This window comes from Somniosus microcephalus, chromosome 2, assembly GCF_052327205.1.
Source record: "Somniosus microcephalus isolate GS21.2 chromosome 2, FLI_Smic_1.0, whole genome shotgun sequence".
NCBI lineage: Eukaryota > Metazoa > Chordata > Chondrichthyes > Squaliformes > Somniosidae > Somniosus > Somniosus microcephalus.
The window spans coordinates 59413367-59436399 of NC_140988.1; the positions used below are offsets into that span (position 1 = coordinate 59413367).

General features: G+C 42.9%; 2 protein-coding genes across 2 annotated transcripts in view; one reads left to right on the plus strand and one right to left on the minus strand.

Annotated features, from left to right (window-relative positions):
* The window catches only part of nudt6 (nudix (nucleoside diphosphate linked moiety X)-type motif 6), a 176484-nt gene extending 166803 nt beyond the window's left edge, over nucleotides 1-9681 (plus strand). The window contains 2 exon segments of the mRNA XM_086009642.1: nucleotides 2116-2170; nucleotides 5350-9681. Coding sequence (XP_085865768.1) covers nucleotides 2116-2170; nucleotides 5350-5753 — 459 coding nt within the window. The 3' untranslated portion in view covers nucleotides 5754-9681.
* fgf2 (fibroblast growth factor 2) overlaps nucleotides 1485-23033 on the minus strand; it is a 209225-nt gene continuing 187676 nt past the window's right edge. The window contains exon 3 of the mRNA XM_086009628.1: nucleotides 1485-8666. Coding sequence (XP_085865754.1) covers nucleotides 8478-8666 — 189 coding nt within the window. The 3' untranslated portion in view covers nucleotides 1485-8477. The remainder of the gene's footprint in view (nucleotides 8667-23033) is intronic.

Below are 23033 nucleotides of genomic sequence, written 5' to 3' on the forward strand. Positions count from 1 at the left end.
TCGTCAGCGTACATGTGGAAACTGACACAGTGGGGGGAGTTTTGCCAGCCCTGGGTATGGAGGCGGGACTGCTGGGAAACTGGGAGCGGGTATCAAACTCACTCCCAACCCGCCTCCATGCCATCTTCCCGGGAGGCGGGTCTCCGAGGTGGGAAGGGAATTACAGCCATTTAACTGCCTGTTAACAGAGGCTTATCCCCATTTTACCCCTGCAAGTGCGGGCTTCCTGATGGCTGCGAACCTCGCCAGGGTCAGCGAGGCGAGCAGTGAGTCTGCGGGGGTGAGAGGGATCAAAGTGCGCTGTGGAGATGAGTGATAGGTGCAAGTGTGGAGAGGCAAGTATGAGAGGCGAGTGTAAAGTGTTAGAAAAAGTTTACTTACCTTTGTTTTTTCCTGCAGGCTTCAACCCTTTGGGATCTGGAGGTGCCTCATCTCAACGGCAGAGATGACAGAATGGCTGCTGCATTCTCAGATGCAGCAACCATCTGATTTCTGCTGAGGAAAGAGGTTTGGTAAGTCTTTGTGCAAGGGCTCACCTTAGAACAGAGATTGTCAGTGTTTGACAGCATCTCAAAGCTGTCAAACGCTGACAGTTCATCTTGAAACGTCATACGCTGACATCCTCCGTCACCGGCTTTCCCTTAATTGGCCGGCTAAGCCCGCAAGGCGGGCTTAACAAGGTCAATCAAGGTAAAATAGCATGGGTTGGCCGGACATCGTTGGGGGCGGGACTAAAACCCAAAAACCAGCAGTCCCGCCCCCAACGACAAAATCCAGCCCAGTGTTTTCAGATGATGTCACCGAGGGGCAGCATGTAGATGAGAAATAGGAGAGCAAAGAGTTTGTTGTTTTTGATTGTGAGAAGAATAGTGATGTATCGGTTTACTGTAAATTTGTTTGTATTTATTTCTGTTCATTTACCAGTTTAATAAACCCATCTAGTAGTCTTTATTTTTCCAGGTGTCAAAATCTAGGAGATCATATTGCAGTAGGTGATGTACTCAAGGCAATACAAGCCTGAGTTCAGTGATGAGGGTTTTTACCTTGACTACATTTGTCCATCTATTGCACAGGCTAAGGCATAGTCTGGTTAGTAGAGGATGCGAGGTCTGCTTGCAGGAGTGAGTCCAAGGAGAATACAAACATCCAAAAACATTAAGACCCCCATAACAAAGAATGGGGCACTTCTTGATACAGGCACTTCCTCCCCAGAATGGCTCCGAAGCAAGAAAAATATTTTGATAAAGGTAAAATGCACGAGTTTTGCAGACCACCATTGGAGGGTACCTTGAACAGAAAGTATTCCAATTAACTTTCCTTCCTCTTCATATTCACCACTGAACATTATTTAGGACCGCATTGCATTATTTCCATATTTCAAACTGATGGTCATTATAAGATTGGATTGACGTCAACTGTGCAACCATTTAATTATTTTAATGTTTGTGTAGTGCAGACTTTATACAAATGTTTACAATCCAGAGTTATCTTAAACAGTTATTTTAATGGTTTCGTTTGATACAGACATTGAAATACAAAATATTTTAATCTATTTGAACAGGCCAGATAATACAGGACAAACTTTAAACCAGTGCAGTACAGTACAGTACTACAAATACAAACTTCCATTTCTTGAGTACATTAAATAGGATTCAAATACATCAACGCACTTCAAAAAGGCCACTATTGAAAGTTATAAGTAATATAATAATGCATCAGTATGAATACAACCTTGCTGCAGCCTGTAAAAGTTTTCTAAACATAGCAGCTTGATTTTTTTTAAATCAACTTCTCTATTCTTCCTAATCTCATTTAAGAACTAGCAGCATTGTCAATTTTTTTTTAAAAAGGAAACAAGCTTCCTTTTTATCTCAACACATCTATTCCATTTGTTCCTAGAGCTTCAGTAGAATGAAACAGTTTCATCATTTCACATACTTTAAAACATGGATGCCACAAAGGCCCAATTGCAGCTGCTTAATTTAAAATCAATAGAAAGCATTATATAAAAGCTTTACTTCTGTTTTTAAAACTTATTTTAAAATGCAGTGAGTAATATTGTATCACATTTATAACAGTTTACTTTAGCGACTTGCACTTTTATTTCTTTTAAAGACAAAAAATGCTTGGAAGTTTCCAGGAGGACTTGCTGATCTAGGTGAAGATATTGGTAAGTACACTGAAATAAAGCAGCTTTGAAACATGTGTTTAGCTAACAACTGTAATAATACCATCCCATTCTCCTCCTGTACTTTAAATATATAACGAGGACTACAAATATTCTCAAATATACTTTTTTTTCCATTCTGAATGATTGTGTTCTCCTTTGGGAATTACTTTGACTTTGGCACTCGAACTTTGGTCGCACATTTACCATTTCCACAGTGAAATAAAAATGCAGATGCTGTTTTACATTTTGAAATTGTATTAATTTAAAAAAAAACATTTGATTCTTAATTTACTAAAACTAAATTATTTAAATGAAAAGGAAGAGAGAATTAGGATGTTGCTAAAGAAAGTATCAGACTAAAACTTCCTGTAGCTCATAAACCTGGATTAGTTGAGTGCTATATATTGGAGGATGAACACATTTTACCAAAACAAATCAATCGATGCTTGGAGGCACTCAAAGGGTACGAGTCCAAGTCTCATTGTTGGTGAACTATTCCAGTGAAAAGGTTCATCACTAATTTAAATGTGCCAATTTAAAAACAATTTAATAGTTTTGATAAGGCGGTTAATAATTTGCATTTACAAAAATAAATTGCTAGCGGATGTCCACACATACATATATTTGAAATAAAAATTGGCCTTTGTATTTTAGGATGATTTAAACAATAAAATGCATTTACATTTGCTTATCTTTGTATTGCTGTCTGTATTGCTCTTGGCCATAATGAATTTTATGTAGCATTTTTCCCTTTGCACCAAACTACTGTCAGTTTGAAAATACTTACATTTTGAGCAGATCATAAATTTGAAATGTTACATTAATCCTAATTGATATTAAAGCTGGTCAGAAATTTCAGGCCTAAAAATTGCACAAAATATAATCATTGTTCTCAATTCTTACTGAAACGTATGGTGGAGTCCTCTCACCAGTGTATTGCTGCATGAAGAATGCACTGGGTAATTCGGAACTTTGTTCACGTACAGCCTAATTATTCCAACGGTTCGGTTTCTTTTGTGCCTGAAAATGCTATTAAACAATTTGGGCGTAAAAGCTCAGTGTGTGTGCTATATCATCAAGCTAGACCTGTTTTACAGATTTACGTCTGTATGTTAAAATAAATATTCACATTGGCAAGGGATTTACAAATGGTACTGTTCAGCAGAGGCCAGTATACTGCTCCGAGTGGGGATCCACTAAGTTTTTTTCTGGGACTTAATTGTACCGAGACAGTAAAGTTCAGGACGTGTATGAAATTCTTTGCAAAAAGGGTTTTGTTTTTTAAAGCGTTAGCTTAACCAAAGCTGTCTCCTGTGAAGTAACTATTGAGGGGGCAGTAAACATACGTGCAGTACACTTCAAATATACTATAAAAATTAAACAGAACAGCAGAGAGCTTATTGCTGATCTGTTGAACATGAAAAATCAATGTTCTTTTTAAAAGAATGATGGGATGGTCAAACAGAATAAAATGTAACTGACAAAATATGTATCTCTACTGTTGGGATAATATTTACTTGTTTTATTTGCATTTGTATGTCTTCACAGCAACTGGTTTTGAATGACAATCTTATAAGTTAAATCAATTTTTTTGATGTATTAATTATGTGGAAAAGCACATTCCAAAATAAATCTTGCCCTCCCCTTTATTGCCAGTAACTCAGGTTAAATGGCTACTTAACCTTTTCTGCTCACTTTAAAGTAATCGTCAATTTCCCAAATCATGCATTTAGACAAAGTTAGTCTTCCTTTTTGTATAAAACACAATTACAGCATTGTCTTATTAAAATGTTAATATGGCATACAGTGTGTCAGGGAGTGGCACTTTATACCGAATAAGCGACACCGGCCACATATCTCATGTATCACTGACTTTGACAAATGCTTTACTTTGTGTAATCTGCCACCTCGCAATATGCATTTGCTATACTAATTTAATTTAAAAACAGATAAACTTGGTTTCCTATTTTGGGCAGATGCAACAGTACGATTTAGCAAGCAGCTATAGACAACTTCGTGGGTAATGCCCACATAGGCAAACAATTAAAAAATAATTATGTTAAAATATCTAAATACTGTATATTAAAATAAACAATGAGTGATTTACACAAATGTTAAACCAAGCCTATCAAAATATTTGAAAGGAAAAAGCATCAAGCAGTGGGTTAATGAAGACATTAACCACCAAGGTATTTCAAAAACACTAATTTCAGAATACTGTTTCTTTAGACCAAAACATCATCCATTTAAGACATGGGATATGCAAATTATTTGTTTGCAATACTCAACATTGCACAAGGGATTGTTTGTACAGCTTTATGAAGTTCAGATATTGTAATATTTTACAGTACCATGATAGCTGGACTGGGATACATTATTTTCAAAGATGTCCAGTGATGGCTATGATTAATGACTAAAACCGAACTAATGTAGTTTCTCAAGGGAAAAAAACACAACCATGCACCACTGCAGGAAGTCCACACATGCCTCAAAGCTGTAGCTTTAAATGAGATCACGTATCCTGGAAAGGCAGCTACGTGCACTTTGTTGGACTTTTGACAGGAATTCAATGAAATTGAAGTGGGTCTCTAGATTTTAGACCAACAAAATCAGTATTGAAAAGTGCACACATGAAGTAGCTTGCACCCTATTCACACTGAATCTGTAGGTGCCAAAATGCTGTAATTCTGTAATTAATGCATAAAATATGAAAAAGTAGGCATTTGCATTTTCTCACTTCAGACCTTTTCAAAGACCTTTTCATTGAAACTTATAAAATGCTAACAGGACTAGACAGACAGACTAGATGCAGGAAGGCTGTTCCCAATGGCGGGGAGTCCAGAACCAGGGGTCACAGTCTAAGGATAAGGGGTAAGGACAGAGAGGAGGAATTTCTTCACCCAGAGAGTGGTGAACCTATGGAATTCTCTACCACAGAAGGCAGTAGAGGCCAATTCATTAAATATATTCAAGAAGGAGTTGGATATATTTCTTAAGGCTAAAGGGATCAAGGGATATGGGGAGAAAGCAGGGACAGGGTACTGAATTTGGATGATCAGCCATGATCGTATTGAATGGCGGAGCAGGCTCGAGGGGCCGAATGGCCTACTCCTGCTCCTATCTTCTATGTTTCTATGTTTCCAAAAATGTTTAAAATTAAATCTGGATGTTGATTCTAGGAGATACAGCTGTGCGAGAAGTCTTTGAAGAGACTGGAATCAGGTCCAAATTTAAATCACTTCTGAGCATCAGGCAACAGCATAACCACCCAGGAGCCTTTGGGAGGTCAGACATGTACATTGTTTGTCGTCTGAAAGCTGTCTCGTTTGACATCAATTTTTGCCAAGAAGAATGCCTGCGGTGTGAGTGGATGGACCTTGAGGAGCTGGCCAGGACTGAACACACAACACTTATAACCAACAGGATAGCCAAGCTGTTGTTCTATGGATACAGGGAAGGCTTTGACAAGATTGATTTAAATATGAGAGAGTTTCCAGCAGTTTATACAGGTCTTCTCTACAAACTCTATCACAAAGAATTACCAGAGAAGTAGGAGAACCTGAAACTGAATGGAATCAAATAAATAGCTGCTCTAAAGATCAGAAATTCAATTAATTTTAGTCTGTCCAATCAAATATTAACAGATTACATCATTGGTGAGATGTACAATGGGTAAAATGCTATTTTGTCCAGTGTTAAGAAGCAGGTTTTTGCAACAGTTTTATTCAAATGTATAAAGGCCAGGGTTCTCAATACATCACTTCAATTCCAAAAATGACAATAGATTCCCCCAGATTTATAGTCCAAAAGCTTTAACCTTGAATTACAAAGATACATACAAAAATGGCTCATAACTGGGCATAACATTATTGATATAATTGGTTTATTTCCCCTCCCCCCCACCTTTCTTCAAATTATGTGTCTACAGATGAACTCGAAGCATATTTTCACCCTCTTCCCAGTTCGCAAATTGACAAAACAGCAGGGAAAAATTACTTAACAAGTATGGGTGTCTTTTGCAGAATATGTTTCGCCATATCAGCAACATATAAATTGCATTTATATAACATTTTTAACATAGTAAAACATCCCAAGGCGCTTCAAACAAAATTTGACACCAAGCCACAGAAGGAGAGGTAGGTTTTAAGGAGAAGAGATAGGTAGAGAGGGGGAGAGGTTTGGGGAAGGAATTCGACAGCTTAGAGTCTAGGCAGCTGAGGGTGTGGGACAAAGGAAGCTAAGGTGTGGCACAAGAGGCCAAATTGTAAGGAGAGCAGAGATCTCAGAGGGTTGTAGGGCTGGAGGAGGTTACAGAGATGAGGAGGGGGGTGAGGCCATGGAGGAATTTCAAATTTTAGGCGTTGCTGGACTGGGAGCCAATGTAGCTCAGCGAGCACAGGGGTGATGGGTGAACGGGACTTGGTGCAAGTTAGGGTGCAGGCAGTAGAGTTTTGGATTAGCTCAGGTTTAAAAGGATGGTAGATGGGAGGCTGGCCAGAAGAGCATTGGAATAATCGAATTTGGTAACAAAAGCATGGATGAGGTTTTTAGCAGCAGATGAGCAGAGACAGGGGAGGCAAAGGGTAATATTGTGGAGGTGGAAGTAGGCAATCTTGGTGACGGAGAGGATATGTGGTCGGAAGCTCAGCTCAAGGTCAAATAGGATGCAAAGGTTGCAAACAGTCTGGTTCAACCTCAGATAGTGGCCAGTGAGGGGGGTGGAGTCGGTGGCTAGGGAATGGAGTTTGTTGCAGGGGCCGAAGACAATGGCTTCACACACATCAGGCCTAACTTGGACCTTTACTGCTTTGAAAATAGTGCTATTGGCTAATGGAAACCAAGTTATGACAAACTGTATCAATTCAATTTATACCACCTTGAATAATGATCTTCAAACTATAATGTTTTCCATATGAAATTCATTTTGGGGACAATTATGTAGAATGTCTGATTAGTGACTACACAAGAGAGATAGGGAGAAGAGACAAAAGTACCCATCTCAGCAGATTCATGAGTGTTCACTGGAGTCTCACTATAATGAATGGGTTGGAAAAGGTGAGGGGGTTGGGGGGAGTTGGTTGGACAGAAGGTAGAGATGGACTTCAAATGTGTTTGTGAAAGAGAGGTGTTCATCAGAGACTGTACTTGTGATGGTGCAACTGTGTTTGGTTTCCAATCAGTACTGCATTTTGGGTGATGGTTGAGTTTTGTACTCGTCACAGCATCACCAATACAGTCCAGAACACTTGTTAGTTATCTAATGGTCCCTTCACTGTAACAATGTTTATTAAAGCAAAGTTACAGTGTTGTATGTTCAATTTCTGTAACAGAAGCACATAATCCTGTAGGCTTCATTAGTTTTACTCAACACACACATTAATCTAGGCTACTTTTAGCTAATATCTATGGTTACGGCTATTCTTGTTGGTCAAAGCTTTAGCCATGAAGGACTAAAGGCCCAACCTAATTTACATACCGATTGTTACTTTTGTTTAGTGTCTCCCTTTTATTCCAACCTACAATTCAGAGACGCCACAGAATATTTTGCAGTCCTCAAAGTTAAACACAAATGAAAAATGTTAGTAACTCAAAAGAAAAGCAAAACAGCATCCCTAAACTGAACATAACACATTTCCCCCACACCTATAGATACTTGTTGATACATCCTGCAGGTTAAATATTTAGAACTCTGCACATACCACATGAAACAAAGAACCAATGAATTATTGAAGTTTATATAAAAACTGGAAATGTTTTAATCTGGCAATAGTGAGCAGTCTGCACTTTAAACAGCTACATTTTTGATTCTATTCATGCACCTACTGCCAGATGAAAGAGTTTCAGGGAATCAAACATAACATTTGACAGGGGCTCATGCTTTAGTGTATGTAACCCTTTGCCTCATTTGATAAGTAAATACTGTATCACAGCATCAACTGTATCACTAAATCAAAATAATTGTATTATACATTTGTTAGATAAAATTAACTTTTAATGATTTACCACATAAACCAATATATTGGGTTATATAAAGTACACTTTTAAATTGGTGTTTAATTCTGACTGTGTGTGATTTGAAGAAACAAAGATGTGATAACATTTTACTAAAATCACATTTTGTATAGCGTGATATTGCACAGCTGATTTACTGCAGTTTGTAAAACTACCAAAACAACTCGAGAGCCTGGCAACAAGATACTGTGTACACTGGTGCCTTTCACAGCAACAAAACAGGCATGTCAATTTTGTGTTTATGAAATAGTCACATTTTTTTTTAAATAAAAAGGAAAAGGCTGGAAGCAGATGACTACGAGCACTTTGCAGACATCGGCAGAAACAGAATTGCTTTCTGCCCTGGTCCAGTTTTTGGTCCGGGTTTGTACTGTCCAGTTCTTTTGAGAGCAACATACCAACTTTCATTTTTCTTTGAACGATATGTATTGTAGTTATTCGGCTCCAACCTTTCATGGAAGAAACATTCATCTGTTGGCAATTTCTGAAATAAGTAAAATAAAATGGCAGTTAGTTTCTTCCCTAGAGACAATGCAAGGTTGTTTGTTATCTCTCGCTCTATCTATAATCTTTCTAGAATATATTAAAAATCTTGCGTCTGTGCCCACTTCCTGTTGTCACATTTTTACATCAATTCTTTCCCACTATAACTTTCTATGTGCACAGTTATAATAGAAAAGGCCCAAGTAAACTTGTTATACTGTAATTACAACTCTGAGGCTGTGGAATTCACTTCCAGGGTTAGTGGTCGAGGCAGAAAATATGACAACATTTAAGATTAGGTTGGATAGGTCGATGAAAGGAAAGTGGGAAATGGGAACAGGGTGGGTAAATGTGATTGGGACTATTTGCTTACATGGAGGGTAAATGCGGACACATTTAAGCTGACTGGCCTGTTTCCATGTTGTAACTTCTATGTAGTGTCACCGTAGAGCCTCAGCCTTGCACTTCCCAGCTCCTTAGCCTGTACTACAGATAAACCCCGAAGTTACAATCAATTCTACTTCTGTTTTGCTATTTAACGATGAATAATATAGAACTTTAAAATGTGGACTGAATTAGATCTGCGTGCCCTGGCCCAAATGTCCCCCCACCCTCTAAACCTGTTTCACCTGAAGTCTACATTTGATGTTGACTTGTGTGTGCAACATGGCAGGTCAACTAGTATGTTAAAAATCTTGTAAATTGCAAGCATTTCCCATCCACAAATGTTACTTTTTGTAACCTGTGTGTCATTATTACAACATAAACATTTATAATGGGATTCTGTATGTAAAGATTTATGAAAAAATTGTATTATGGGAAAACTGTATATAAACATTTTACTGTTACAGTTTAATGAACAAAAGATGCTAAAAATGCTTTTTGAAAAATAATTGTCTGCCACGTCCCCCCGTAACTGAAATTTCTAATGTCCAAAGTAAGGTTTAAAACAATTTTTGTTTTTAAAAATCAACAAAGTACACATTTCACAATAACAATTAAATTTATGCACTGAATTGTTTTGTGTCTTTAATATCTTTATTGAAGTGTTTTTACTTCTCCAAAAAGCCTGGACTTGGAACTTGATATTTTTTACCCAGAACAGTGACTCTTAAGCTAAAGGCAAATCTGGTCTGAGCATGTGCAGTGTGTACAATTTCCAAAGATACGTCAGTAGCATTTAAGTTAGCCAAATTATGCAATGCTTCTCCCTTGGTTTCTTAAAAACAAAACTATTTGATTACCACGTTTCACGATTTTGTGACCATTTTCCCCACAGAAAGGATTTGAAAATAGTTACTTTCCAGTTTTAGGTTTTAATACAAAGTGGATATTCATGGGTTTAAAAAGCAGGACCACATGCTGCAGGCATTTGCCGATTGCATATTAAAAGCCTGGCACTGATACTATTACCCAAGGCAATCAGGAACAATAGGGAAATTCCTTTCTCAACTTAGGGGCTCCCAACAAAGATTTACACAGTAGGAAGATGAAATGTCCTGTTCTGTTTAGCTTTGCATGAAGCAAGTTTCAAAGGGTTGGGCATGGTAGCAGATTTGATTAGCAGTTCTTCCGGCCAATGCCCTTACAGGGGAGGGGGTCAGGAACCAAATTCCAACTACAGAAGTGTAATGGGGTGAACAAAGACCCACAGGTGAGGAATCAGATTGTTAAAACCGAGAGCCAAGAAAAGTTTTATTGGAGCAACAATTAGAAGAGATCTTGCTTCAGTCAAGTAAGATGACACACTGATGTGGGGAAGGGTGGAGTATTCTTTATTTTATATCATTACTCAAAGCTAAGTTATACTGACTTCATTAAGTGAATCTGATCTTAACTGTTGCTCTGTATGTTCACTGGTTTTGAAGTAAAGCAGCGTAACAATTCATATCAAGCTTCGCTTCACCAAGCATTTTCTCAGTCTGCCTTGAGAAAGATTGAAGTACAGGTGAAGGACATAAATATCCAGTCCTGGTCTCAAGGGTGTATTACTGTTACAACTCCAGATCCTGATATCATGCAATTAGATATAGGTAAGTGTGAGTTAACTCCCATAAAAGTAAGATGGTTAGGCCATTTACAAGAGCAACTGATGCCACTGAACCAGATAAGACATATATGACATACCTGAATGTTTAACAGGTTGTTTTTCAAATTATTTAAAGAAATGTTAGAGGTCAAATTTCAAAAACTTCCTTCAGGTAAAATATATCTTTTTTTTAGAAAACAGTGAGTGTGCATGTGAGAGTGTGGGCGAGACTACACTGATTACAAACCTGTTGTAGCTTTAGTTGCAGTGTGAATTATAAATACTTCAAACTTCAGAAAGCATATTAAGCAGAGAGATACACTCATGCAATGTCTTTTTCATTCTAATTTCATTTATATTAAAAAGCTGAATCCCAATACTAATTATTGAGAGGCACAGACAGAGAGATACACTTACATGAATCAATTACAAAACACCAATGTTAACATTTGCAGAAAATCTCAAGTTATGAATCCATGCTGCCAGACACTGGACAGCCCCAACCCAGCTCTGCTAAGGTCCATGCCCTTCCCCACCCTCTCACTGACTCCACAAATCCACCTATGAGCCAAACTCCACATCTGTCTCCCCCTTTTGCCAAATCTCAGTATTCCCCTCTAGTGATGCTAGATCAAACCTCAGCAGCCCCACCACAGAGGTGCCAAACTTCAGGCTCCCACCCCACTTCTGCCAAAGCCCAGGACTCCCCCCATCATATTCAGCCAAGACCAGAGCTCTCCATCTGGGACATCTTGCATACCATCTTGCTATTTTTATTCAGCTTTAAAACTGGTAAGAGACAAAGATTAAATACATAAATGGTGTAAATTATTCCTTCACTTAATAGAATTTGATTTTTCATTATAATCCAGTGGGCTTTAGGTATCCCAGAATGGTATAAATACTCCTATAGCCTCTGATATAATGAATAATGCCACAGAGATCTGCAAGTATTAATAAAAAAGGATAAATACACCTGCAGCCTAGTCTTTTTCCTGTTAAACTAATGGAACAACCAACTGCTAATCATACAAGTGAAACTTTAGCTGAAGATGTAAGAATGCTTTCCCAGAGATGAGAGAGCCAAGTTCAGTCCTGCAATACACTCAGCATTCCTGTCCCCTTAATACTACTGGAAGAGTCATCATGGTTATGTAGTATCCTCAGATAATGAAGCAGTCCATGCCCGCAAGACCTGGACGGCATTCAGGCTTGGGCTGATAAATGACAAGTAACATTCGTGCCACACAAGTGCCAGGCAATGACTATCTCCAACAAGCTAGAGTCTAGCCACCACCCCTTGACATTCAACAGCATTACCATCAACATCCTGGGGGGTCACCATTGACCAGAACATAACTGGACCAGCTACATAAACACTGTGGCTACAAGAGCAGGTCAGAGGCTGGATATTCTGCGGAGAGTGTCTCATCTCCCGACTCCCCAAAGCCTTTCCACCATCTACAAGGCACAAGCAAGGAGTGTGATGGAATACTCCCCACTTGCCTGGATGAGTGCAGCTCCAACAACACTCAAGAAGCTCGACACCATCCAGGACAAAGTAGCCCTCTTGATTGGAACCCAATTCACTACCTTAAACATTCATTCACTCCACCACCGGCGTGCCGTGGCTGCAGTGTGTGCCATCTACAAGATGCACTGCAGCAACCCTCCAAGTTTTCTTGAACAGCACCTCCCAAACCTGCAACCTCTACCACCTAGGACAAGGGCAGCAGGTGCATGGGAACTCAATCACCTCCAAGTTACACACCATCTGGACTTGAATATATCGCCATTCCTTCATCGTCGCCGAGTCAAAATCCTGGAACTCCCTCCCTAACAGCACTTCACCACATGGACTGCAGCGGTTCAAGGCGGCGACTCACCACCACCTTCTCAAGGGCAATTAGGGATGGGCAATAAATGCTGGCCTTGCCAGCGACACACACATCCCAGGAATGAATTTTTAAAAAGCACATTGTTTTTGCAGATACTTGGAAATGGCAGATTTATGATCTGCAGAGTGCATGCTGAATTCACAAAGCATAAAGGCCAAGTCGTGCATTATCCCAACTGAATAGAATGTCAATCTGCTTTCCCTGCAGAACAGAATAATCAATGGGTCAGACACTCTCCACTCCACACTGCGTGAGGGAGCACAGTATTTTCTTTTCAGCCAAAAATGTAGTTTCGCTTTGCTAAGCCAGTCATTCCCTGATCCTGTGACATTCATACTCCGATACATCAGAAGCACTTTGTATTTAAAAACTCAGGACATCTTTATCTATTTATTGTGTTGATTCTGTAAAATTGTCAAAACCAAAACATGGTTTTGATATTAAAATTGCAATGCAGAAAAAAATCTCATCCGCACCATAATGAGCAAGGCAAATGCTGTTTAATAACATTGAAGAGGCCACTATATCAAAAACTAAATTAGTTTATTGGGGCTCAATCCAATATATCGACTCAGTGTTGAAGTATTTAAAGAACCAGTTGGTATAAACGTATTAGTTTGGGCTTTCGACTGCTCCTTCAGTTTCATTGAGAACAAAATATTATTTATGAAGTACACATATTATATCAAGTAGCAGTAAAAACAAGAAAATGCATTTCTAACACTGAATACAACAGAACTTAATCCTTTGTCAAACTTTTTTCCCCTTCAGAACTGTAATGTGATTTTTTAATCCGAATATATTTACTAAAAGAAAAATGTAATCTTGCAATAACTGGATTCAGAAAAGTAACAGTGATGTTGATTAAATAAAGAAAGCAATAGCATTACATACCATGTCCAAAAACAGCAGAGATTCTTTTCCCCCTCACATGGTGTAAACATTCTAAATAGGTATTCCATGTCCTTATATTTTCTTTACATTCTATATTATATAAAATGTCCAACTCTGAACAACGGGTTTTCTGCAGAAAAATGTAATTCTTCAATTCTTACTGAATAGCAGAACACAAAGTTACACGAAAGGGAGCTTTCCCAAATGACTGAAGTATTTAACCTAGACTGTTGCCATATACAGGAAACTTTCTGGTATCCGGCACGGATGGGACCGAGCTGGTGCCGGTCTATCAACAATGCCGGAGAATCGAGCACTATAGTTAAAAGATACGGAGCTCAGCGCTCTGTCTAAAGCAACAAACCCACAGCTTCAAAACAATCAGCACAGCTTGCAAGCGTCTCTGTAGCATAGCAACAGCTTCAGTTAGACGCTTGCACAGCCAGAAATGAGTAAAAAAAAAGTAAAAAAAGTTATCTGAACCGACTCCTGAATTTTGCCGGTTAACCGACGTTTCCGGTTATTTAGTGGCCGGTTAATCGAAAGTTTCCTGTACTCCTTAATTAAAAGATGTACCCACAATATATGAGCGATGATTCTAACCTTGAGGACTTCAAGAGCATTGGTGTTCTGGAAAACATATTATTCTGAGGTTATGAGTAGCTAATGGAAAAGGACTGTTTCTTAACTTTAGAATAAGCAATAGAAATAACATCTTAAAATATTTACAAAAAGCATAGGATAGAAAAATAAAAAACACTCAATACTCAGATGAAAAGTTTATAATCTGTGAATATTTCCATTAAGAATTCATTTGAGAAAATAAAACCAAGTTCATTTTTCAGAGCTTTCCTGTGTTCTACATCAGATATTAAAACTGCTTCAAATGTAATCTGTCTCAAATGTATAACAATGATATGCATTTAATGAACATTTCATTCCAGAAATTTAAATGGAATGAACTCAGAATTATGCATAGTTCACATATTAAATTACATTATTTGAATTGTATTACTTTAAGTGCCAATCTGTGAAAATCTGCTCCAGTGTACGAGTCCCACCTTCATACCATGTTTTGTATCCTCTTCATAGAATCATAGAAAGTTACAGCACGGAAGGAGGCCATTTCGGCCCATCGTGTCCGCGCCGGCCAACAAAGAGCTATCCAGCCTAATCCCACTTCCCAGCTCTTGGTCCGTAGCCCTGCAGGTTAAAGCATCCCAAGTGATGTGCCTCAATAATTCCGAGACTCGAAGTTAGCAGAACAAAAACAAGGCTTTTATTAACTTAGAACGTAACACGTAAGAGAGAGAGATGTCTTCCTTCTGGAGACTGAGGCCAGACTGAACTAGCTTACAAGCGGGGCCAGGTATGGGCGGAGCCCTACACACAGCACATTCCAGCACATTCCAGTATACAATACAGCACATTCCAGTACACAATACAATGAGGTCTGGGGGAAGGGAAATGACACTGAAACCGATCTCAGTCACAGGCAGTGGTGAATGGAATATTTCATCACATTCACCCCTTCTATAGATTTAGTCTGTTCGGGGGTTTGATAGTCCTCTGCGACCGACGTGGCTGTTGCGGTGCCACGGGTGTCGGCTGGGTGTCCCCGGTAGCCTCCTGGGTCTCTGCCGGGGGTGCCGCCAGGGTTGTTGAAGGGGTAGTTGGTGGGGGTGCCGTTGGTCGGTGTTCTTCCGGGGGTGATGAAAGGGTAGTGGGTGGGTAAGAGTTGCTGTGATCGTCGTTGCCGCTATTGCCGTGGTTGTTGTCGATGCCGGCTGGGGCGACGTCTTTTATGGACACGGTGTCCTCCCTTCCGTCGGCGTGCCGGACATAGGCGTATTGGGGGTTAGCGTGGAGTAGGTGTACTGGCTCCACGAGAGGGTCCGTCTTGTGGCCCCTCACATGCCTTCGCACGAGTACCAGACCTGGGGTGGAGAGCCATGACGGCATGGATACGCCTGAGGTGGATTTCCGGGGAAAGACAAACATTCGTTCATGGGGCGTGGTATTAGTGGCCGTACACAATAGCGACCGTATCGAATGGAGCACATCCGAGAGGACTTCCTGCCAACGGGAGATAGGGAGGCCCTTGGTCCTTAGAGCTAGAGTGACTGCTTTCCATACTGTCCCGTTCTCTCGCTCCACTTGGCCGTTACCCCGGGGGTTGTAGCTGGTGGTACGGCTCGTGGCGATCCCCTTGGACAGCATGTACTGGCGTAGCTCTTCACTCATGAAGGACGCCCCCCTATCCGTATGGATGTAGCTCGGCATACCGAACAGGCTGTTGAGGCATTTAATGACCGTGGCGCTGGTCATGTCTGGGCAGGGGAAGGCGAATGGGAACCGGGAGTATTCGTCCACAATGTTCAGGAAGTAAACATTGCGGTCGACGGACGGGAGGTGGCCCTTGAAATCTAAGCTGAGCCGCTCAAAGGGCCGTGTAGCTTTGATTAAGTGGGCTCTATCTGGGCGGTAGAACCGAGGCTTGCACTCAGCGCAAGTGCGGCAGTTCCTGGTCAGGGACCGAACTTCCTCAATCGAGTAGGGTAAGTTACGGGACTTTATGAAGTGGAACAGCCGCGTGACCCCTGGGTGGCAGAGGTCGTTGTGGAGGGTCTGTAGCCGATCCCCGGTGGCGCTGGCACACATCCCTCGTGAGAGGGCGTCAGGGGATTCGTTAAGGGCCCCTGGCCGGTAAATGATGTCGTACTCGAAGGTGGAGAGCTCGATCCGCCACCTAAGAATCTTATCATTTTTAATCTTCCCCCTCTGTTTATTATTGAACATAAACGCTACCGACCGCTGGTCGGTAAGTAGGGTGAAGCGTTTGCCGGCTAGGTAGTGACGCCAGTGGCGCACTGCCTCCACGATGGCTTGGGCCTCCTTTTCCACGGAGGAGTGTCTGATCTTGGGCCCTTGGAGGGTCCTCGAGAAGAAAGCTACGGGCCGCCCCGCCTGGTTGAGGGTGGCCGCCAAGGCGAAGTCAGACGCATCACTTTCCACTTGAAATGGAGTGTTCTCGTCCACTGCCTGTAGCGTGGCCCGCTCAATATCCTGATTAATGCTTTTGAAGGCGGCATGGGCCTCAGCAGAGAGCGGGAAAGAGGATGCTTTCAAGAGGGGGCGGGCTTTGTCGGAGTAGTTGGGGACCCATTGGGAATAATAAGAAAATAACCCCAGGCACCTTTTCAGGGCTTTGGGAGTGTTGGGCAGGGGCAGCTCCCGTAGGGGGTGCAATCGGTCGGGGTCTGGTCCGATTTCCCCATTCTCCACCACGCTGCCTAGTATGCAGAGGCGCGTGGTGTTGTAAACGCACTTGTCCTCGTTGTAGGTGAGGTTGAGTTTTTGTGCGGTTTCCAGGAACCTCTCGAGGTTCGAGTCGTGATCCTGCTGGTTGTGACCGCAGATGGGGACGTTGTCGAGGTAGGGGAAGGTTGCCTGCAAGTGGTGGTCATCGACCATGCGGTCCATCTCCCTCTGGAAGACCGAGACCCCATTCGTCACCCCAAAGGGGACTCTGAGGAATTGGTAGAGGCGTCCGTTCGCCTCGAAGGCGGTGTACGGGCGGTCCTCTGGTCTGATAGGGAGCTGGTGGTACGCTGACTTGAGGTCGATGGTGGAGAACACCCGGTATTGGGCGATTTGGTTCACCATTTCTGATATGCGGGGTAGCGCGTAGGTGTCTAGTAGGGTGTGCCTGTTGATCGTTTGACTATAGTCGATCACCATCCGTTTCTTCTCGCTACCCCTTACCACTACCACTTGGGCGCGCCACGGGCTGTTGCTGCGTTCAATAATGCGCTCTTTCAGGAGCCTGTCTACCTCGGTCGCGATAAACCGCCTGTCCTCCCAGCTGTACCTCCTGCTTTTGGTCGCTATTGGCCGGCAGTTAGGGGTAAGGTTCGCGAATAGCGAAGGCGGCTTTACCTTCAGGGTAGCCAGACCGCACACTGTGAGGGGCGGCTGGGACCCACCGTACTTGAGCGTGATGCTTTGGTGGTTGCACTGGAAATCCAGGCCCAAGATCACGCTCGCACATAGGTTCTTCATGATTAATACTTTAAAATGATCATATACAGTTCCGTTAACGCACAATTGTACCGTGCAGTAACCCAGAATGGTCGATGTCTGGGTTTTGTCAGCCATAGAGATGGTACCCTGAGTAGGGACCACCTTTAGGGAGAGTTGTTGTGCCAGTTCTGGGTGGATAAAGCTCTCCGTGCTTCCACTGTCAATTAAGCATTTAACCCGGCACCCGTTTACCTCGATGTCCACCATTGATCTGGATAGCGGGTGCGGCCTGGTCTGGTCCACTGTGACCGATGCCACTGTAGGGCCCTGATCGATACAAGATGGCGTCCACGCTGTCTGCTCACAAGATGGCGGACCCCACGAGGTCGGGCAAGATGGCGTCCAAGATGGCCGCTCCCACGGTGCACACGCGGCGGTGGCGGGTTTTCCGGCGGTTGGTTTTCCGGCGGGGTTCCCTCTGCACACCTTCCCGAAGTGCCCCTTCTTACCGCACTTAAAGCAGGTGGTGCCTTTCGCCGGGCACAGGTTTCTGGTGTGCTTTGGCTGCCCGCAGAAGTAGCAGTTGGGTCCCTGACGCGTCGCGGCTGTCGTAGGGCTTCTGGGGGGAGAGCGGGGCCCAGCCGGTGTCGGGCTGTCGGGCGGGGAAGATGCCTTCCAAGATGGCGGCGCCCTCGGTGCACACGTGGCGGCGTGGACGGCGCGGGCTGAAGAGTAGGCGTCCGAGTTTCTCTGGGCCACATCCAGGGATCGCGCGGTGTCCGCAGCCTGTTTCAGGTCCAACCCCGTTTTTTCCAGCAGTCTTTGCCGGATGTAAGTGGAGCTGAGGCCTGTGATGAAGGCATCGTGAACAAGCTCGTCAGTGTACACTGCGGCTTTTACATCTCGGCACTTGCAGTCTTTGCCAAGCATTTTCAGGGTGCTTAGGAACTCCTCCACCGATTCCCCAGGTCGCTGTGCGCGGGTAGCGAGCAGGTGCCTAGCATACACCTCATTTGTAGGCTGCTGGTAATGCGCCTTTAAGATGTCGCAGGCGGCCAGGTACGTCTCGGCGTCTTGGATGAGGGGGTAAACCCGGTGGCTTACCCAATTCCGCAGAATTCCGAGTCTCATCCTCGCAGCGTCCGTAGCGTCTTTGACGGCTGCGGAATTGTCCAGGAAGAATTCCATACACTCAAACCAGTGTCCGAAGCGTGCTGATGCGTCCGGAGCATGTTGATCCAAATCCAAACGTTCGGGTTTCAGGAGTTGATCCATAGTGTTGAAAAATAAGTTAATAAAATTGATGTGCCTCAATAATTCTGAGACTCGAAGTTAGCAGAACAAAAACAAGGCTTTTATTAACTTAGAACGTAACACGTAAGAGAGAGAGATGTCTTCCTTCTGGAGACTGAGGCCAGACTGAACTAGCTTACAAGCGGGGCCAGGTATGGGCGGAGCCCTACACACAGCACATTCCAGTATACAATACAGCACATTCCAGTACACAATACAATGAGGTCTGGGGGAAGGGAAATGACACTGAAACCGATCTCAGTCACAGGCAGTGGTGAATGGAATATTTCATCACACCAAGTGCTCATCCAAGTACTTTTTAAATGTGGTTAGGGTTCCTGCCTCTACCACCCTTTCAGGCAGTGAGCTCCAGACGCCCACAACCCTCTGGGTGAAGAAATTTCCCCTCAAATCCCCTCTAAACCTTCCACCAATTACTTTAAATCTGTGCCCCCTGGTTTTTGACCCCTCTGCTAAGGGAAATAGGTCCTTTCTATCCACTTTATCTATGCCCCTCATAATTTTATACACCTCAATAAGGTCTCCCCTCAGCCTCCTCTGTTCCAAGGAAAACAGACCCAGTCTATCCAGTCTTTCCTCATAGCTAAGATTCTCTACTCCCGGCAACATCCTTGTAAATCTCCTCTGTACCTCTCTAGTGCAATCACATCTTTCCTGTAATGTGGTGACCAGAACTGCACGCAGTACTCTAGCGGAGGCCTAACTAGTGTTTTATACAGTTGAAGCATAACCCCCCCCTGCTCTCGTATTCTATGCCACGGCTAATAAAGGCAAGCATTCGTATGCCTTCTTAACCATCTTATCTACCTGGCCTGCTACCTTCAGGGATCTGTGAACATGCACTCCAAGGTCCCTTTGTTCCTCTACACTACTCAGTGTCCTACCATTTAATGTGTATTCCCTTTCCTTGTTAGCCCTCCCCAAATGCATTACCTCACACTTCTCCAGATTGAATTCCATTTGCCATCTGACCAATTTATTGATATCTTCCTGCAGTCTACAGCTTCTTTCTTCAGTGTCAACCACACAGCCGATTTTAGTATCATCTGCAAACTTCTTAATCTTGCCCCCTGTATTCAAGTCTAGATCTTAAAAAGCAAGGGACCTAGTACTGAGCCCTGCGGAACCCCACTGGAAACAGCCTTCCAGTCACAAAAACACCCATCAACCATTACCCTCTTAAGTATAGTGGACTGATTTCTACTATGGTGTGACCTATACAATGGGATTCAGTACTCGTCAGATCCCTGAATTGAAGCAAGAGGCTGCAGTGGGCTGTTTGTTGCTTTAATGAAGGAGGTACTGCCAAGACAATAGGCTGAGGATTGTAGAAAGTAAGAGGAACCCTGAGACTGGAAAATGAGAGCAATGTTAAGAGGATCTGGGGGGAAAAAAATAGCATGCGGAAAGCTGAAAATAAAAATTACAGGTGATGCTGTCTCCCTGCTGCAAGTTACAACACATTCCTCACCTATTCTCCTCCAATTTCCTCCCTTTATCCCCCTCTCCTGAAGATAATGACTTATGCTGGGATGCAGCTGCACTGGCACCAGCAACAACTGGTACATTGCCAAATGACCATATGTGAGGCCTAGCCTTTCCACTTGGCCGTTACACCTGTGGATGTGTGACAGGGCAGGGCAGAAATGCACCCCGACCCCAACCTATTGTCCAGGGTCAAAGGTATTTGAATAATTCTGTTGGACTCCCTGGCCTCTACTAGGCTGTGGGAGGGCCTCGAAGGCCTGCCAGAGATGGCCTCAGTGCTGCCTGAAAAACTTAAAATAAAAGTGTAATAAAATTTTTTAAAAGCACCTTTGTCTGTGCAATCAATTGCTTTGCAACCAGTTATATGGGCTTCCTGGACGGTTAAAATTTAAATGATCTCTCCACCAACCATTGCGACAACATGCATCCCTTGCACCCAGCATTGCTAAGGCATAAGTGACAAGAAATATTTTGGACCAGATTGTGCTGTCAAAATAATTGAGGGGCTAATGGCGCTCACCATTATTTATGCGTAAATGGTACAGCAACTGCAGGCGAGGGGCAGATGCGCAGTTAAATGCAAATATCCAAAGGTTGTTGTCAGAGTTGCGCCACTCCGCAAAAATGGCATATTGTCTGCCTCATCATTAATATGCATTGAATGTAATGGAGTTGCTGTATTTACACGGTAGATATGAACTAAACCCGCCAGATATTTAGGGCCAGTAATTAATAGCGCAAGAACCCTTTTAATGATGTGATAATTGTTAATTACTGTTAAATTTCAGTGCCAGAGAGGAAGATTAGCTATCACAATTGTGGAGTCTCATTCCAGTCTCAATCTCTTTTCTCTCTCTCTTAATCCAATCTTTCTTTCTCTCCCTCTCTATTTCTCTTGATGTACCTGATTTGACATTCAATTCACCCTCCATCTCAGTTCTTCTGCTGTTTATTTCCCAATCTTAACCTCATTGGTTAAGGAGCTACCCTGTTGCTTTATCTGTTCACTCAGGTCCCAGGTGTCCCGTTTCCTTTCCTGCGCCATTATCAGCTTGCAATTTCAGCAGCTTTATGGGCAGAAGATTTTTGAACTGTAGGGTGCAGGGCCAAGTCTGCAGGCTTGATCATCAACCGTGGTGCTCCTCCAGCTTACGGTTGCCTCAGCTAAGATCAGCTAACAGCGCACCACAGGGTTTGATGCTGAAATTTTCCTCCTTTGTATAGCTCAGCATCCAACAAAACATTCATAGTAGCTCTCTCGGACGTGGTTTTATTAAACAATAGGAATGAGGGGACAGAAAATGCACCACAATGCTTACAACACTAGCAAGCTCACGCACACCTCTATTTACAAAGCACAGATTTACGTAGTCTCCACACCGCCAACAAAAAAGGATCCTAATCCAAAAATAAGCCAAATCAAACCTGGACTACCAGGACATGATGCACTGTATAAAGCATTATTGACAAATGTAATTTCTGGATCTCGATGCATGTTATTTTTTAAACCTACAATCTGCCATTGGTCAGAAAACTAATCTACTTCAATAATATAATCAGTACAGCTGTGTAAAAAAAAAAAATCACGAATTTTATAAACACAAGGGGTTGGATATTACTAGCCCTGAGGAGGCGGGTTTGGAGGTGGGACTGCTGGGAAAAATTGGGAGCGGGTCCCAACCCCGCTCCGAACCATCTTCCCAGGAGGCGGGTCCCCGAGTCGCGCAGGGACCAGTCTCCTTAAGGCGGGAAGGGGATTAGAGCCTGTTAACAGGTAGTTAAGAGGCTTTTCACCATTTTACGCCTGCTGATGTGGGCTTCCCGATGTCAGAAACACAAGTTGGGCACCACAAAGCACGTTTCCCAGAGCAATCAAGTACAGTCAGGAAACCAGAAACACAGACTTTGCCTACAGTTTAAAAAAAGAGCTTGTATCCTTCATCTATAATGGTGCCACTCTAATATTCCTAACTACACTCTGCCGCCAACCCCCCACCCCCACAGGCAGACAGCTAGGGAACACTGTAAATTTAAACTAATTTGAGTTTTTAAAATCTCTGTATCTGTGAGTCCTGTCATGCTATAAGCATATCGGGCCAACACCAGAGTCTTCCACTCCACCCTGATTTTGGCGAGCTTCTGTGCCTTTTCCCAGGTGATGTCAACATCCAAGAGGTCCTCCACTGCCAAGTTATTCTTGGCCTTCCACTCTTCCATTTGGCTGCCATCTCAGTACTTGACATGGTATTCTGAAGTCTGGCAACCTGAGCACAAGACCTAGCTAACTCAAGTAGCTTCTTAAATTGGCCCACTGTATAGGCTTTGTTCTTCCTCTATCTTGCGTGTTACTTTGTCTGTCCAGCAATTCTGAGTATCTTGAAGACTATAGGAACTCACCAAGGCTTCTTTGGCAGCATTCGCAAACCTGCAACCTCCACCGCCCAAAAAGGACAAAGGCAGCAGGTGCATGATACACCAACTCCTCCAAGTTCCCTACCATCCTGACTTGGACATATATTGTCGTTCCTTCATCACCACTGGGTCAATATCCTGGAACTCCCTTCTTAACAGCATCGTGGGAGCACGTTTACCATGTGACTGCAGCGGTTCAAGAAGGCCTTCCACTGCCTTCTCAAGGGCAACTAGGGATTGCCAATGAATGCGGCCTTGCCAGCGACAGCCACATACCAAGAATGATTTTTTTTAAAACATCAGATGTCAA